Here is a 15524-nt window from a genome sequence, read left to right as displayed (position 1 = left end):
CGAACTATAAAAGTGCTGACTACACTTAAAAGTGTTCGCAGGAAGTTATTTAATTAAGCACTGTATTTAAAAAGATATCAATTAAGGATTCAATGTCTATTAAATAATTTTTTACTCACTGTATATTTCTTTCTTCAACTTTTTATTATCATAAAGGTCGGGTAAAGGGCAGTAAACCTTATTGAGATTAAACAAATATACCCCATATCCGCGATTCTAAAAGCAAACATTGCATGCTGACATCTGCAAAAGTCTAAAGTCCGTCTCTAGCGCTGACCACGTTCAGTTTGGACATACGCCGTAAAGGTTTTGCGCATGCACTCACACAAGCCCTGTAAAAGAGATAAAAGCATACACGTTTTACAAACAAAGAGGGCGGTTCCACAATATTTGTTTGAAAAAGGCATGAAAGATTTTCGAAGATGGCATCAAAAGGTACGTCATAACATATTGCCAGGGTAAAGTATGCGTCCTTTCTTTTTTTTAGGTAAAGTTTGGAAGGCATGGTCTTTTGTAACTTTACGTACTCAAGCAACATCACGTGACCAAGCTTTGCTTGCTCAGCAGGCTGCTTTCATATCATAGAAAAAAATACAAGATCTGCCAAGAAAAAATCCAACTAAACAACATACTAACTTACACATGTACTACAATATCGTCCGCAAAACAAAGTGCAAATACCATTTCAAAGGTTTAGCAGGCCCGATCACATATGGTCTCGGTATAGGAGGTAGGTATAGGTTATCTTGATAAGGCCCGATCACGTCCTGTTGTGCCTTTTTCTCAGCCAATTTGTAATGTTTGCATTCGTTGGTACGAGTTTGCAATTGTAACCCAGATTGCAGTACGCGATGTAGCTTGTTAGGCCTTACTTTTAAAAATCAATTTAGAGAGTTTCAGGCAGAAGGAGGTAATTTATAACAACAAACCACAAGCGGCCGAAGTATATCGCTGAACAATATACACTGGTTTGAATAAGAGCAAAAGATATTGAATAAGAGCAAAAAGAAAAGTTAGGGCAAGAAAAAAATAAGGCGATGTAAAGTTACAGTTAAATATGACGTTATAAATAAGTGACCTTAAGAACAACACGAAGTGCGTTTGTGGTAAAGTTTAGAGTCGAGAGGTCTTACGTTGGCCTACAACACAAAAGCAACATTGCAAATATGTAACATGTTATCGATTAGAGTGAATAGCGAACAGACTGCTTTAACTGGTTGAATTTGGCGGGAACTTCCGTTTTTTCCCCATAACGTGGGCAAAACATAGTAAAGCAAGACTTATTAGCACGAATCAGGAAAAATCCATCTGTTAGGTCTTTTATGTTGAAGTACGCAAAATTTAGACAGAGTTCGCAAAATATCGCGTTTATTGCAGCGGTTTTAACGGTAAGCTATTTTTATTTTCAAACGGTATTTTTCTCACGTTTGACACGATTTATTTCTGTGTTATTTCGCTTGAGCTTTAATATATCACAATTCGAACCATTCCTGCTATGATTTGAGGTTTTACGTTGGTTAAAGTTTTCCGATCGATATATGACACGGCATTTCGTTAAGTGAAAGATGTGTGACATGAAATAAGCTATTCATGGGTGACATGCTTAGTCGAATGTTGTGTATTTACTTTAGTTGTTCCATTTAAAAAACACACAACATTACAATTTGGCCACAACCTTTTAAAATAGGAGGCATAGGGACATGCGGCAAGGAAGGTACAACATGTACACAATCGTCTATAACAGCCCTTCTTAACCTGAGGTAAATTCACCCCAGGGGTAAATTTTCTTATTTTAGGGGTTAAATCATAGGATAGGTATTCAACAAACCTAGGCAAACCGGCTTCTCAGAATTCCTTACTACAAAATCTAAAGCACGAAACCGACTTGAATCTTATATCGTTGTGCATTACCTATACTACTTTCCCAGACATTAACAACTCGTTGCCAAAAAGCAAGGGAAGCCGTCCCACTGAATATAACTGATAATTTTGTTACCAGTGTTGTAATGACTTAAGTCAATGACTTGACTTAAGTGCACTTAAGTCACTGTTTTTAAATGACTTGACTTGACTTAAGTCACTGTTTTTAAATGACTTGACTTGACTTAAGTCTTTCGGACAAATGACTTGACTTGACTTAAGTCTTTTGGACAACTTGGGTTGAAATAAAGCATTTTTTTAAGTATTTTTTTAATAAAATTGAGCTATTTGTCCAAATTTTTGCACAAAAAACAAATTGCTTGCTCTATGTTCCCTTTTCCTTATTTTTTTAGTACAGTTATTGTTCATAATCATACGAGTTAAAATTATAATAGGTTTAACGTTTTATTTTTATGACAAGGACATGACTTGAAGTTGACTTGCTCTAATTATGACTTGACTGGGACTTGACTTGTTATTTATTCAAAAAGACTTGACTTGGACTTAAGTTATTTTACAAATAACTTGACTGGGACTTAAGTCTTTTTAAAATGACATGTTTACAACACTGTTTGTTACATACATTTTCTATTAAATTAACATCACTTTATATATTGGAGGAAAATTTGATATTCATCTTTGTTAAATTTGATATTCATCTAATGGTAAAACATACCAAAAAGGTTGAGAACCCCTGGTCTATAACACGCGGTAAAGATGAATTAGTTATTGAAAGACCACAATGATGGCTTTGGTTAAAGTTAGACAAGCGTTTGCGTCTTTCCTGTTTGTAAAGGCATAAATTCAGGCTAAATCTATTTCATATAAAACATACAACATTGCTTTTCAGTGTAAATGTTAATTTTTACTGACAAATTCAAAACTTTATGGGAAGTTTAGTTTACGAGTTAAACTATTTGTTTTTTTTACAGTCACGAAAATAAATGCGATTATTTACATATGAATAAATGCTGCTTCTACATAGCTTGTGAGGTGTTAAACTAATTTCGGGGAAGCATTTATTTCAAACAAAATCAGCAGCAAACAGAATAGGGACGACTTTTAATAATGTAACCTGCACAGCTTCCGATAACCTCGAAATGTTTTTTTCCTTGAAGACTACTTTAATTATAAAAAAATGCACATCTTCAAGTTGTTAGTCTGCCTGTTAATATGTACCTTGGCAATTGAAGAAATAAACGCGATGTCACCTCGCGACATTGGCACATTTTGGCACATCTCAGACCTTCATTTGGACTTTTATTATTCGAGCGAAAAGGAAAATCGCAACGAGGTCTGTCCGTCGTCCTTCGAAAGTCCCGCATTGGATCCTGGTGCTTGGGGAGATTACAAGTTTGTACTTAACTCTTCCATATTAAGGGCAAAGGCTTAAGGTTTTATAACGTTAGATATGTGTTAAATTTCCTAAATCGCTAAACTAGATTCTAGTGCAATTCAAATATTTTAAAAGTTCAATTTGATTTTGATTTTTTTAAATACAAATAGTTAAATAGACCGACATCATCTTGGTTAGGACGTTTCGATACGAGCTTGTATCATCTTATGTTAATGTAAGCGATAGGCAATTCAAGCTATGACTCGTATCGAAACGTCTTATTTAAGATGATGTCGATATACTCAAACTTTTTGGCTTTGCAACTCATTATCAAGCTATATTACAGATCCGTGCATAGTGTACCCAGCAATTAGTTAACATATTATAATCAGAGTTACAATAAGAGCAATAAGCATGTAAATTAGGATAAATAAACATAATAAGAGCAAATAAGCATGTAAAATAAAAAAGAAGGTCGAAAGAAAAACTTCGTTTTGACACTATTATGTTAAGTTTGTAAAAAAGTATATTAGAATCAGGTACAACCGAACCAATTGTTTTCATGCATGATCTGAACATCGCATGCTGATATATAATAGTAAAAAAGGGTTAGCTACGTTGTCAGAAAACAAGGAATAACGATTATCTAGATGCGATTCCCCGATAGAATTGATCAAAAGCGCAGCCCAAGCAATGAGGAAATTCGAGGCAGCACCTGATTTTATCTTATGGACCGGGTAACATAAACATTTATTTTATATTTAGAAAGATTTTTTCTGATAATTTGTTACATAGTTTACAATGCATACTACATATTTTTACTCTAGTCTTATTCTCAAATGCACTCTGATTAAGTATGTTGTGCAACATATTTAAACAGGAGTCGTATCAAGTATTAGTTATTTTTACAAGTAACATTGCCGCGTATCTAAATAATTTGTGCATCAAGTATAGTTGCAATATTTTCTGATACAATTGTACTTTTACTGTGCAAATAAAAAAGAGTTGTGCGAACCTAGCACGCTTTTGAGATGCTTTGTCCCTATGTTGGAATATGTCCTGAATTGTGCTCAGCGACGACACTCTTCACACATCCGACGAGCAGACCTATCTCAGCGAAATCCTGGTACTGGAGACAGTATCCAACATCACCGAACTTCTTAAGGCAACTTTTCCTAATACTGTCGTGCTGTCGGCGTTGGGAAACCACGACTACCACCCCAAGTACCAGATGCCGCCTCGTCCCAACAACATCGTAAGCGGTATTGCAGACCTGTGGGCGGATTGGATGACCACCGATCAACATGCTCAGTTCAGAAAGAGTAAGTGGAACTGTATTTCTTGCTCGCGTCAATGATAAGGGTACGCAGGTCATAAAGCATGATTGAAAGGCCATGTAAACTAAGCACGACTGAATTACTTAATACGTTTCACGAATAAGTGACCCATCACGACGGACTTTAAAACAACCCATACTTCAGACGTATGACACACTCTCGGAAACTTAATTGAGCATCGGTTCTCGACCTTGGTTGCGGAAAAGAACTCACTAAGAAACATTTTTTTGTTATTTTATCGCAATCACTTACTCTATTCTCCGCAGTGTCATGAATCTTGTTTATCAGTTTTTTATATTTAGTTCGAATGACCTGAATACGGAAGACTACTTATTTAGCACACAGTCTTGTTGTTATTTGTTTCATAAAATTGGGTTATTGTCAATTTTTTCATGTAAAACTTGCTCGATATATGTTGAGTTATTATTATTTTTTGTTCAGTTACCGCGAAAGCATGGTTTATCGTTCCTTTTGTAGTTGAGTTATTGTCCATGAAAATCGAATGAGTGTTTCTATTTTTTTAATGTCTACTTTTATGTCAATGATTTTATTTGGGATGACTTGCTATAACAATGAATTGACTGGTACCACTCTTTGGCAACTTATAACTTGGACTGAGACTCGACTTGTCATCAATATTTTTTTTTTACAGTGGGTTACGGTCAACGGACTGTAATGGGCCAAAACCTCAAGGTCGTGATTCTCAATACCAATATGTGGGACAAAGACAACTTGAATATCAACGGGACTGGAGATCCAGTCAATCAGTTTGCCTGGCTGGAGGAGCAGCTAAAAAGTTCACGACAGAATAAACAACAGGTTTGCGGTAAATGGCATATAAGGATGATCGGTCTGTATTTTGTAACAATGCTAATACCAAGTGGTCCAGGCAAAAACTGCCGTCGTCCGATCCCACATCAATTACGTCATTAGCTTGGTCAAATCAATAGAGTAATGGAAGGATCATCTATAAGAGTGGTCTCCAACCTTTTTAATAAGCGACCCCAATTTAAATACATGAAATCAAAATTAACATTGCGACCCCATTTTTGTTTTAATATAAAATACTGCTGGAACTAAATAACATGAGCGAATATACGTAAATTATTCAAATTTTCAGAGAACTACGGCTACATATGTGCACCAAAATGATTTATTATATGAAGTTTTATTTAAACTATGAAAATTTCAATTTGCTTCCACGCTAGATTGCATTTAGTGTGATGGTTGTGCCGGCATAGTGTTACCCAATTTTGGAAAACGCGGCTCCACTTTACCTATGTAATGCTTTACCTCTGTGTAATGCTCTACAAGCGATTTACGATGTTTCATTTTTAATATGCTCATTGCGCTGGACTTCATTAAACAAAGCCATTTGGTTAAAAACGGAAAGAGTAGTTGTCTCACAAAATTAGAGAATTGGTCGGATAAATTTATTGCATCGGTCTAAAAGCAAATATTTATTAGCTGAAATCTTTGTAGCCTTATATAGCAGCTCTTAAGAGCTAAAAACACCTATTTTATAAGATTATCTATCTACTCAGCCACGTTTATTAGTATGACGTCATTATAAAAGGAAACAAAATACATAAATCGTCATAAAACAGCAGAAATATGATAAGTTATGGCGACCCCAGAAAAAAATTACGACCCACAGGTTGGAGATCATTGATCTACAATGTAGAGCTTCGACTTGATTCGGCGTGAACAAGTTTATACTTTCTAATGATAATTGTTTTGATCATTCAGCACGCAAAGCTTGCCTATAAATATAAAAAAAATCTAAATCAATTGGGTGTTGGATCGTAATCGATAACACCCTAGGATAGATGCTACATTCTTGTACTAGCTATTGGATTTCACAATATCCCTCATTGCGTTTTACACAGTAGTATGAGCGATTTATTATTACTTCCTTTCTTTGGCATTCCGATGTCTAAGAGATTACTATAACTATTGTAAAGCAAAAATAATAAAAAAAATATATCAAACAGTGAGCGCGTTTTGCTCCCTAAAATAAGAAATAACAAAACAGCCACTTTTTTGGACAGCATGTAACTGAAAATGCACAAAACCTGCAAGTTTTCAGGCAAGGCTACATCTAACAAATACGAATCGCTAAACCACCCCCCAACATTTTCTTTTTATAAAGCTGAACGTTTTCTGTGAATGACAATCATTCTGAACGACATTTCGTAAGCGTACAATGAACAAAAACTTATCGTAAGATCTAAATCTGTATGTGATAATAATACAAATTGTGTCAGGTGTTTGTAATCGGCCACATCGGACCAGGCTTCTGTAGCGAATCAGCGTCTGTATTTGTTATTTACAGTACTGTGTTTATTGTGCGTGTGCTAAAGTCTGCTAAAGTCTTTCTGGCGTGTTTCCTGTGCGCTGCATCCTGCTAGTTAACTGGCCAGTTTTAATCCTCAACGCATTCGCTTTGAATGCAACGTTAGTCAAAGTGTCCTTTCTACTGCACTACAGTCAACAGATGCATGCCTTACTTGTGAGACGTGTTTGCGAACTATGCTGAATTATGTGAATGTACAATAAATCTATAAGCGACCTGACAGTATGCTCCTTAAATTACAATGGCAGTTTGTTTTAGTTTCGATTAAGTGGAGTCAGATAGCACGGTGGTCATGTCTCACCTGTTGAAATATACATTGGTGAACCCGACTGAGATATGAACACGCAATTAAACCCTTCTGATTTAAATTTTATGCATACTGTCAGGTTGCATAGAAAGTATGTATTCATTTGGTTTGCTAGCGCAGTTTCTCGCTTGTAAGTATTTTTAAGCTACGCCGATCAGTTATGATTTGTTGAAACGTTTGTTGACAAGTTTATGCCAGCGTTATTGCTTGTTAAATTGATATTTGATTAGCCGTAATGCAGAGAAAAATCGTTTGACGCTTTAAATTAGTGGTTACGCAAGACTGTTATAGTTATTGTTGCGAAATTATGGCCCTTTTTTGGTAAAGTTTTAAAGGTGAAAATATTACGATCGAGGTTGAACACCTCTCGTGATAACTAGGCCTAATCTCAAAACCAATAAACGGATAGATTCTATCTCAACCAGCACTTACAGAAGTCGTTACTTTTAAAGTGTCAAAGCCACTGCGGCTATTGTCTCTGGTCACGTGTTATGGTGATTGATGTTTTATATCTCACCCAAAATAACCTGACCACTTTGTCTAAAATCCTGCGTCACTTAACCGTTATGATTTATAAGAAGGAAAACAGAGCAGAAGGCCAAACCTTGTTGCCAATTCCCAACATAACGCGAGATTTATCTCATTTTGTGACTGCAAGCGAAAATGCTCTGGGTATTATAAACCCATGATTGCTAAGGCCTTTGATGCCTCATTTACCTTTCGGACGGTGTGAGATAACCGTCATATAGCCCACATGAAGTTACTAGCATGCAGAGAGTAACTTTCTAGAATAACCTTTTGCGCCAAGGTTATTATGTCTGCTTTAGGGAACCCATCTAATGTGGACTAGGCGATGTAATTTGTTTTCGCGTTTTTGAGATTAGCACCTTGCCCCTTTTAATTGGTATTCTAGAGCAAAAGACTCTAAGCAACTAACTTCAGTTTTGCGATTTGAAATTAGAATTGCGTTTTAAGACGATCATTTTCTGCATTATAGGCTATTCAAAAGTGTTTTGCATTGTTGTTTATTGTGCCTTTCAAGTACCATTTCAGACGTTACATCGTGTCGTACAACCAGCTACCCCTGGAGTTGTTCGTGGGCCGCCAAGACAAGGAATTCATGAACCCTCTTCGCTCTATTGAACACCACGGTTCCCAACACGTGCTGTTTCCATATTGCACAAATGTCCGACGTTCTGCGTTTGTTGGTCGACTTCTGATCGGATCCTGGGAAGATTTTAAAGAAGAAGCGCGGCTCAACGAACTGCTAGGAACTTTTTTTGTGTTCCTGGGGGAAGGCGGATGGTGTAGCGAATCAGCGTCTGTATTTGTTATTTACAGTACTGTGTTTATTGTGCGTGTGCTAAAGTCTGCTAAAGTCTTTCTGGCGTGTTTCCTGTGCGCTGCATCCTGCTAGTTAACTGGCCAGTTTTAATCCTCAACGCATTCGCTTTGAATGCAACGTTAGTCAAAGTGTCCTTTCTACTGCACTACAGTCAACAGATGCATGCCTTACTTGTGAGACGTGTTTGCGAACTATGCTGAATTATGTGAATGTACAATAAATCTATAAGCGACCTGACAGTATGCTCCTTAAATTACAATGGCAGTTTGTTTTAGTTTCGATTAAGTGGAGTCAGATAGCACGGTGGTCATGTCTCACCTGTTGAAATATACACTTCTTTGAAAGAGTCACTGGCGAAGGTTACTACTACCCGTATTACAACGAGCGTTACGTGGAATTAGTAGTGAAGTACAGTGACGTCATAGCGGGACAGTTTTTCGGTCATCACCATACCGACAGCTTTCGCGTTTTTTCTGAACCAGGGACAGACGCAAAGGTACATAGCAGTATATTTAACCATTTTGCGGCTTTCATTTTCTCTACTTCGATTGTTATGTTTACGCTCTTCCGTCACTTAAACTTTGTCGACTATCTGGTTAGTTAGGCTTGGGCCGACAAGTTAGTTCGTCTTAATATGACAGCATTGCACACATATCATTCGACGTAAGTCGACTACAAGTAAATTGTTTTCAAACATTGGTAAACTTTTCCATCCATGAAATAGCAGTATCTTAACTAAAAACAGCAATAAAGCAGGATATACAGCAAGCAAACAGTTTTACGTGAAAAAGTTAGAGAAATAAGTTTTTTTTTTAACTAATTACTGAACACACCAAATTAAAAAACACTTGTTTGACGCAATGACTAAAGTCAAAGTAATTTTGCCCAAAGGACTTTATTTAGTAAAGTTATTGACATAAGTCATTACACCAATGTAACATGACAATACTGAAACACCTGTAAATAAACCTGTATTTTCGTTTACGAGTACAGACACGGCCACAGAGTGCTAAATAGCTTTCGGGTTTTGGTCTCTTTTTTTCATTTGCGGGTATTCTATCGTAACATCAGCATAACCATCTGACTTGATATGGTCGTGTGGAATACATGCTGCATTATAGCTAACGTTTTTCAACTGTGAATTTGTAAAAAAACGTCTCCAAAAAACCTCCATGTCTAAAAGTCACGTTTTTACTAAAAACATGTTTCGGTTCTTTTGTTATTCATCTTTATGGTTTTGTCATTTGAATACAAATCGTTAAAAATATTTCAATCATTACGGCGAGGAACTTATAAGTCGCAGACCTGTTTTGCTCCCATAGGTTTCCGCATTGTTTTATGCTCCAAGTGTAACGCCAAGAATCGGGTCAAGGGACGGTTCCACTAATCCTTCCATCAGACTTTTCCAGTATGATCGGTCCACTTCAACGCCGCTGGTTTGTCTATTTTTTTTATTTGTGTATATAAGGAACGCTTTACGATTGTTTCAAGTAAATAGGCAAAATGATCAAGTTGGCATGCTTCGTATAGAATAGAGAAGGAATTTTCAACCTTTAACAGAATGGGCCGCAAATTGCCACTTTAGAAATTTCGATGGGCCGCAAAACCCATTAAATTAAAGGGGTTACGTCATAAGCTACGTCATTACGTGACGTCATAAAATGGCTTAACTAATAAACATCCGGTCGTCGAGAGTGAACTTGTGCGCAAATATGCAAGTAAATGTTAGAAAGCGCAACAAATTGAGTTTAAATGCCGTATCATACCATGGTACGACACCTTCGGGCTGATATGTTTCCTTAAAACGGTCCGAAAAACACAAGTTTAGAAAAAACACACACCTTCACTGTTAGCAAAATTGGGTATTCAATACCCAAAATCATTGGGTACTTTTTAGTCAAACAGGGTACGCTCGTGGGGATTCCCAATAAATATTTTTGGGTAATTAATACCCAAAATACCTTGGGTACCACTGATATCTACCTAATCTAAATTATTGGGTATCACATTATTTTACCTAAATTACATGGGTAACATAAGCCTGTACCTAATTTAATTTCCTGGGTACGCTTGTGGGGATTCCCAATAAATATTTTTGGGTATCGCTTTGTTCCACCCAAATGGTATTCTTAGGTAATATTAGGTTGTACCCACTTCACTTTTCTGGGTACGCTCGTGGGGATTCCCAATAAATATTTTTTGGTATCGCTTTGTTCCACCCAAATGCTATATTGGGTAATTTTAGTTCGTGCCATACATAATATTCAAGGTACATTTGTCGAGAAATTCAACATTGTTGGGTAGAAAAAGAATTCACCCAAATAATTTTGCGTTCACCACAATTTCTAAGAAGCAAATAAGAAAGTGTATTAGAAAGAACACTGTTGTAACAAATGGAACTTGACAAATAAAAATACAAAAGAAAAAACAACATAAGGAAAAATACTTTAAAATTACAATGAAAATAGCATTATTTTGCAAACAATAATTATAATCAACGTATCACTAACATTTAAGAACGTTTCACCAAAACGACTATAAAAAATGAAGGGCTAAACGTACATGTGGGGACATCACTCATATTAAACACACAATGGTATATACATAAGTGGGGTTAGATTTTTACAACAGTAGTTTTTTTCTGCACTGACAAACACTGCTATAAATGGTTATTTGGGAGTCCTGGACAGCCCTCATAACATGATATGTGGTTGTCTTTTTCTAGAAAAACAAAATATGTCCTTCACTTAATGCAAACTAGGTTTTGTGATCCTTCTCAGAAGCCATTAGACAAATATATTCTACTAATCTAAACATATATGAATTATAAAATAAGTAATGTTAACATTATCAATTTTAGGCAACATTAGTCTTTATTGCTTGGAGTTATTTTATTGTATATTATCACTTAACAGGAGCTATAAACATATTTCTTACCAGGAGAATAGTTCTTTGTTTTTCAATGGTGTTTGGTTAATTTGCTTCATCTGACCAGATACGGTCCGTTGTTAAGCATAGTGGACACTGCTGATAATAATCCTTGCTTGTCTGTAAAAAAACACATGAAGTTAAAAAGAAATGATAGTGCCGTAGTCTGTATGTGCCTATACTTTAAAATAATATCACTTACTACATGCATATTTGTTTTTTTATACTTAAAATTAGGAATGTCTAATACAAGAAAATTTAGGCAAAATGTACCGGGATCTGATCCAATACCAAATTACATCATTACTATATTAAAATGAGCAAAACAAATTTATAAGTGCATTTACAGGAAAGACTCTTTAGTGATTTTTAATGCAAAATTTCTCAGAAATTCAAATTAGAAAAACACTACAGTGGATCGAAAAACATGGCAAAGTGCATAAATTAATATGATGAGAAGTACCAATACTAATGGAATTTGGTTTATCAGTAACTTATAGTTCCAATAAGTGCAATAGTTAATGTTACAAAACTATTTAGGTAAACAAAATTGCCTCATGTAAAGCATTTTACTATATAAAGCACACTTGTACAAATAAAGGTGATATCTAAAAACAACATTGACAATTATTACCATATGAAATAGCAAAATATTGCAAATATTAATTTTGTACCTCTAATGGCTTTTTGTAACTCTTATCCACTGAGACAACTTCATTTTTTGCAGTTTGGGATTGCTGAAAGATGAAAATAAAAACTAAAATAAATGATTTAACAAAAGAGAAATTGTCTTTTTATTTGGATAAGGGTGGGTCAAATAGTATTATATTAATTATTTATTAACATTGCTTAACCTACAAGTTTTTGGTGTGAACTTGACTGGGTCCAACAATAAGATCACCAAAAAAGGTAAGTAGTAAATATCAGTGGGGTATATTTTCTTGTTTCTTTTTCAACAAAAGTGTTGACATATAAATTAAATAAAAAACAGTAATGTTTTAACTTACCATAAAAGGCTTGACCTAGACATAACGACCTTCCTTTTCTTTTTTATCCTAATCTTTTTAAAGTTGAGAACACGATAACTGCAACTGGCTGATGTTTATCACACTTCTCACATACACATAACTTATGTGGTTCGCAAACTAACTTTTAGACGCGCGCTTGGCGAGACAAAGGCGTTTTTAGACGCGCGCTTGGCGAAAGAATGCCTCTCGCTTAACGGAGTGTGACGTCTCGCGCCGAATTTCAAATTTAAAATCGACGCACCAATTTGCCGTTATTTAAATATTTGTACACCTAATAAGCGTTATAACAAACTGGAGTATTCAATGTACGTTAGGCTCTAAGCTACTGAACTAACTCATAACGGTATGCCTAATAGATTAATAAGTTAAATAGGACGTTATGGTCCGCCGATTTTTCATCTTAAAACAGTCGCATTAATCACTGTCATAACTAGTTATATTTCTAACATAACCACTATCGAACAAGTTTTGTGTTGATCATTACGATGAACAATAAAATGTATGATCCATTCATTTGTTTTTTATACCCGGTGCTAAACTTTACCCAAGTTTGTTTTGGGTTAAATCTATGAATACCCAAAGTTCCCAAACCCAATTAAGTGAACATTCCTTACCCAACATTCTACCGATATTATTTGGGTACATGTTGACTATACCCAATTTATTTATTTTGGGTACAAATCTCGGCTCTGAATTTGAGTATAAAATCCTACTACCCAATAATATATTTTTCTTTAATTGGGTAGCATGTTTTTTTACCCAAGAAAAAATCAAAATTATATTGAGTAATTCTACTTGGGTTGTTTTTTAGGATACCCAAATTATTTTGCCGTTTTTCGGGGTAAACTCATGCACTACCCAAACTGAATGAAGTAACCATTATTTTTTTCCTCGCCCTATATGTATAGTATCCCCATTTGGTTCATTTGAGGAATTTGTTTGTCCAAAATTTAGGTTAGAATCCTTAAAACAGTCTGCTTGTGTGTATTTAATTTTTAGGAAGTCATAAGTACCCAATTTGTTAATTAGGTATTTGTTAACATTACCCAATTCACCGATTTTTGTGTATTTAAGTTGACATGATTTTGTAAATAAACCCAACTGTACGTTTTAAAATTTGCTTTGGAGTCTTGTTTTATGCAAAGCTGAAACCACTGTTTTTAGGAAATTAAGAGTACCCAATTTGTTAATTAGGTATTTGTTAACCTTACCCAATTCACCGATTTTGGGTACATGCGTTTTGGGTATAAAAGCTCATACCTAATTCTTTTAGAGTGTTATGATTACCCAATTCGAGAAATTGGAATTGGGTACTTGTGATTTATACCCAATTTTCCTGTTTTGGGTAGAAACGTTCCATGAATAATTGGGTATGAAATCTTACTACCCAAAAAAACATTTTCTTCCAATTGGGTAGCATGTTTTTTTACCCAACAAAAAAGGGAAATTTCTTATAAAAAACACGCTACCCAATTCTACTTGGGTAGGTTTTAAGGGTACCCAAATATTTTGGCCCTGATTCGGGGTAAACTGTTGCACTACCCAAAACTTTTTCAATGAAGTACCCAATATTTTTAACAGTGTTGCTTAACAATGATAGCTGCATATGCGTTCGATGGCTGTTGAAATACGGCATTAGACTCAATTAGTCTCAGAAAAAATGTGAGATTAGGCTTTTATCAAAAACTGAACGGGACAGAACAGTACAACCGTCTGTTGAAAATAAAAGTCTTAATATACTTTTTGTTTGTTGGGCGAAGTGAAATCTAAAATTTTGCGACACATTTTACCATTAACCCTTTTCATTTTGTAAATATTATCCATGAAAATCTATACGAAAAACAGTTGTAACTGTCAACCAATAATATTTGAACGTTTATGGTCAGCATATCCTCCTTCGCAAGTATTGTAAACTTTTTTTTTTTAACAAAAAGTGCTTGACGAAGCTTATCACTATTTGAATAACTGTTCTAGGATTATACCCAATACTACACCGACCTGTCGCTTGCCAACGACAATGGCCAGCCAGATTGGATCGAGGAATACTCGGCGTTGAAAGAATACGGACTGTCGGAGCTCAGTCCCACGGAATTGGCTGAATTCGCTCAAAGGCTACTAAATGCAGTGCACGACTGTACCAATTGCGACAGTGACTCGGAACTTTTGCAACGTTATAACCTACTTAACACAGTGTCCTACTCGCACGGCGTCTGCGATCAACTCTGCCAGAAGCGGCACGTTTGCGCTATTATGAACCTTCGTGAAAGCAGCTACAAGCAATGCATGGAGAACTCTGCTTACTTTAAATCGGACCAAATCTTGAAAGTTTCATTTATCGTTTCGCTCACACTTCTATTGCAATTGTACATTTGTTAGATATTTAGTAAAAGAAACGGGAACGTTAGCATCCGTGCACCACCCAATCTTTGTGACGTTTAGAAAAACAATGACATTACGTGTGGCATGGTGTTCAAATTTTAGAAAAACGCCTTAACTATAATTAGTTATAATGAAATACGAATGGTTAAAATGTCGCTGCAATAAGGAAGCCGTTTGAAAAAATATATTTGCTTATAGGGATTATTTTTGTTCTAGAGTTGATATAAATCCGCCAGTATTTTTTAGTTTAACCTTTATTTTTTCTATTAGGGTTAGACCGGAAAGAAACACTATCCGATATATAACTTCGTTGTTTGTATAGGTTGTATGAAAATTTTGTTTTAACATACCGGATGTGCTCGTTTAAGGGTTTGTCGTAATTTGAGTTAAGGTTTTGATTCAGGTATAAATATGGACGGTTCTATGATGAAGTGTCAATAATTAAAAAAGACGAAAAATATTAATTTAAGCAGACCTGAAAAATTATATGGGGGTGAAAACTGTTCTGTTCTGTTCTGAAGTTTAAGCTACAATGTTTTGAATTAATTTATTTAATACAGTTTTCGACAGTATTCTATATTTCCTATA

General features: G+C 35.4%; 1 protein-coding gene and 1 long non-coding RNA gene across 2 annotated transcripts; one reads left to right on the top strand and one right to left on the bottom strand.

Moving 5' to 3' along the window:
- Nucleotides 1-3093: 3093 nt before the first annotated feature.
- Nucleotides 3094-15524, top strand: LOC146139926 (acid sphingomyelinase-like phosphodiesterase 3b). The gene is made up of 9 exons (XM_083392559.1): nucleotides 3094-3273; nucleotides 3907-3993; nucleotides 4331-4578; nucleotides 5246-5412; nucleotides 6861-6911; nucleotides 8335-8576; nucleotides 8947-9091; nucleotides 9924-10037; nucleotides 14532-15524. The coding sequence occupies exons 1-9, from the start codon at nucleotides 3125-3127 to the stop codon at nucleotides 14931-14933; spliced, it is 1605 nt and encodes a 534-aa protein (XP_083248685.1). The 5' UTR covers nucleotides 3094-3124; the 3' UTR covers nucleotides 14934-15524.
- On the bottom strand, nucleotides 10237-12767 carry LOC146139927 (uncharacterized). The gene is made up of 4 exons (XR_014501288.1): nucleotides 12537-12767; nucleotides 12204-12266; nucleotides 11539-11649; nucleotides 10237-11322 (listed from the first exon to the last, which is right to left on the bottom strand). It is a non-coding gene; the product is annotated as an uncharacterized LOC146139927 (long non-coding RNA).

This window comes from Ascidiella aspersa, chromosome 6 (genome assembly GCF_963924565.1).
Source record: "Ascidiella aspersa chromosome 6, kaAscAspe10.2, whole genome shotgun sequence".
Taxonomy (NCBI): Eukaryota; Metazoa; Chordata; class Ascidiacea; order Phlebobranchia; family Ascidiidae; genus Ascidiella; species Ascidiella aspersa.
Note: the sequence above shows the minus strand (reverse complement) of the source record. Positions and strands in the feature narration are given on the sequence as shown.

Coding starts and splice junctions, on each gene's coding strand:
- LOC146139926 (XM_083392559.1), top strand. CDS start 3,125: ATGTCACCTCGCGACATTGGCACATTTTGGCACATCTCAGACCTTCAT. Junction 3,994..4,330: donor GATTTTATCTTATGGACCGG/GTAACATAAACA, acceptor AATTGTGCTCAG/CGACGACACTCTTCACACAT. Junction 6,912..8,334: donor TCTGTAGCGAATCAGCGTCT/GTATTTGTTATT, acceptor TCGTACAACCAG/CTACCCCTGGAGTTGTTCGT.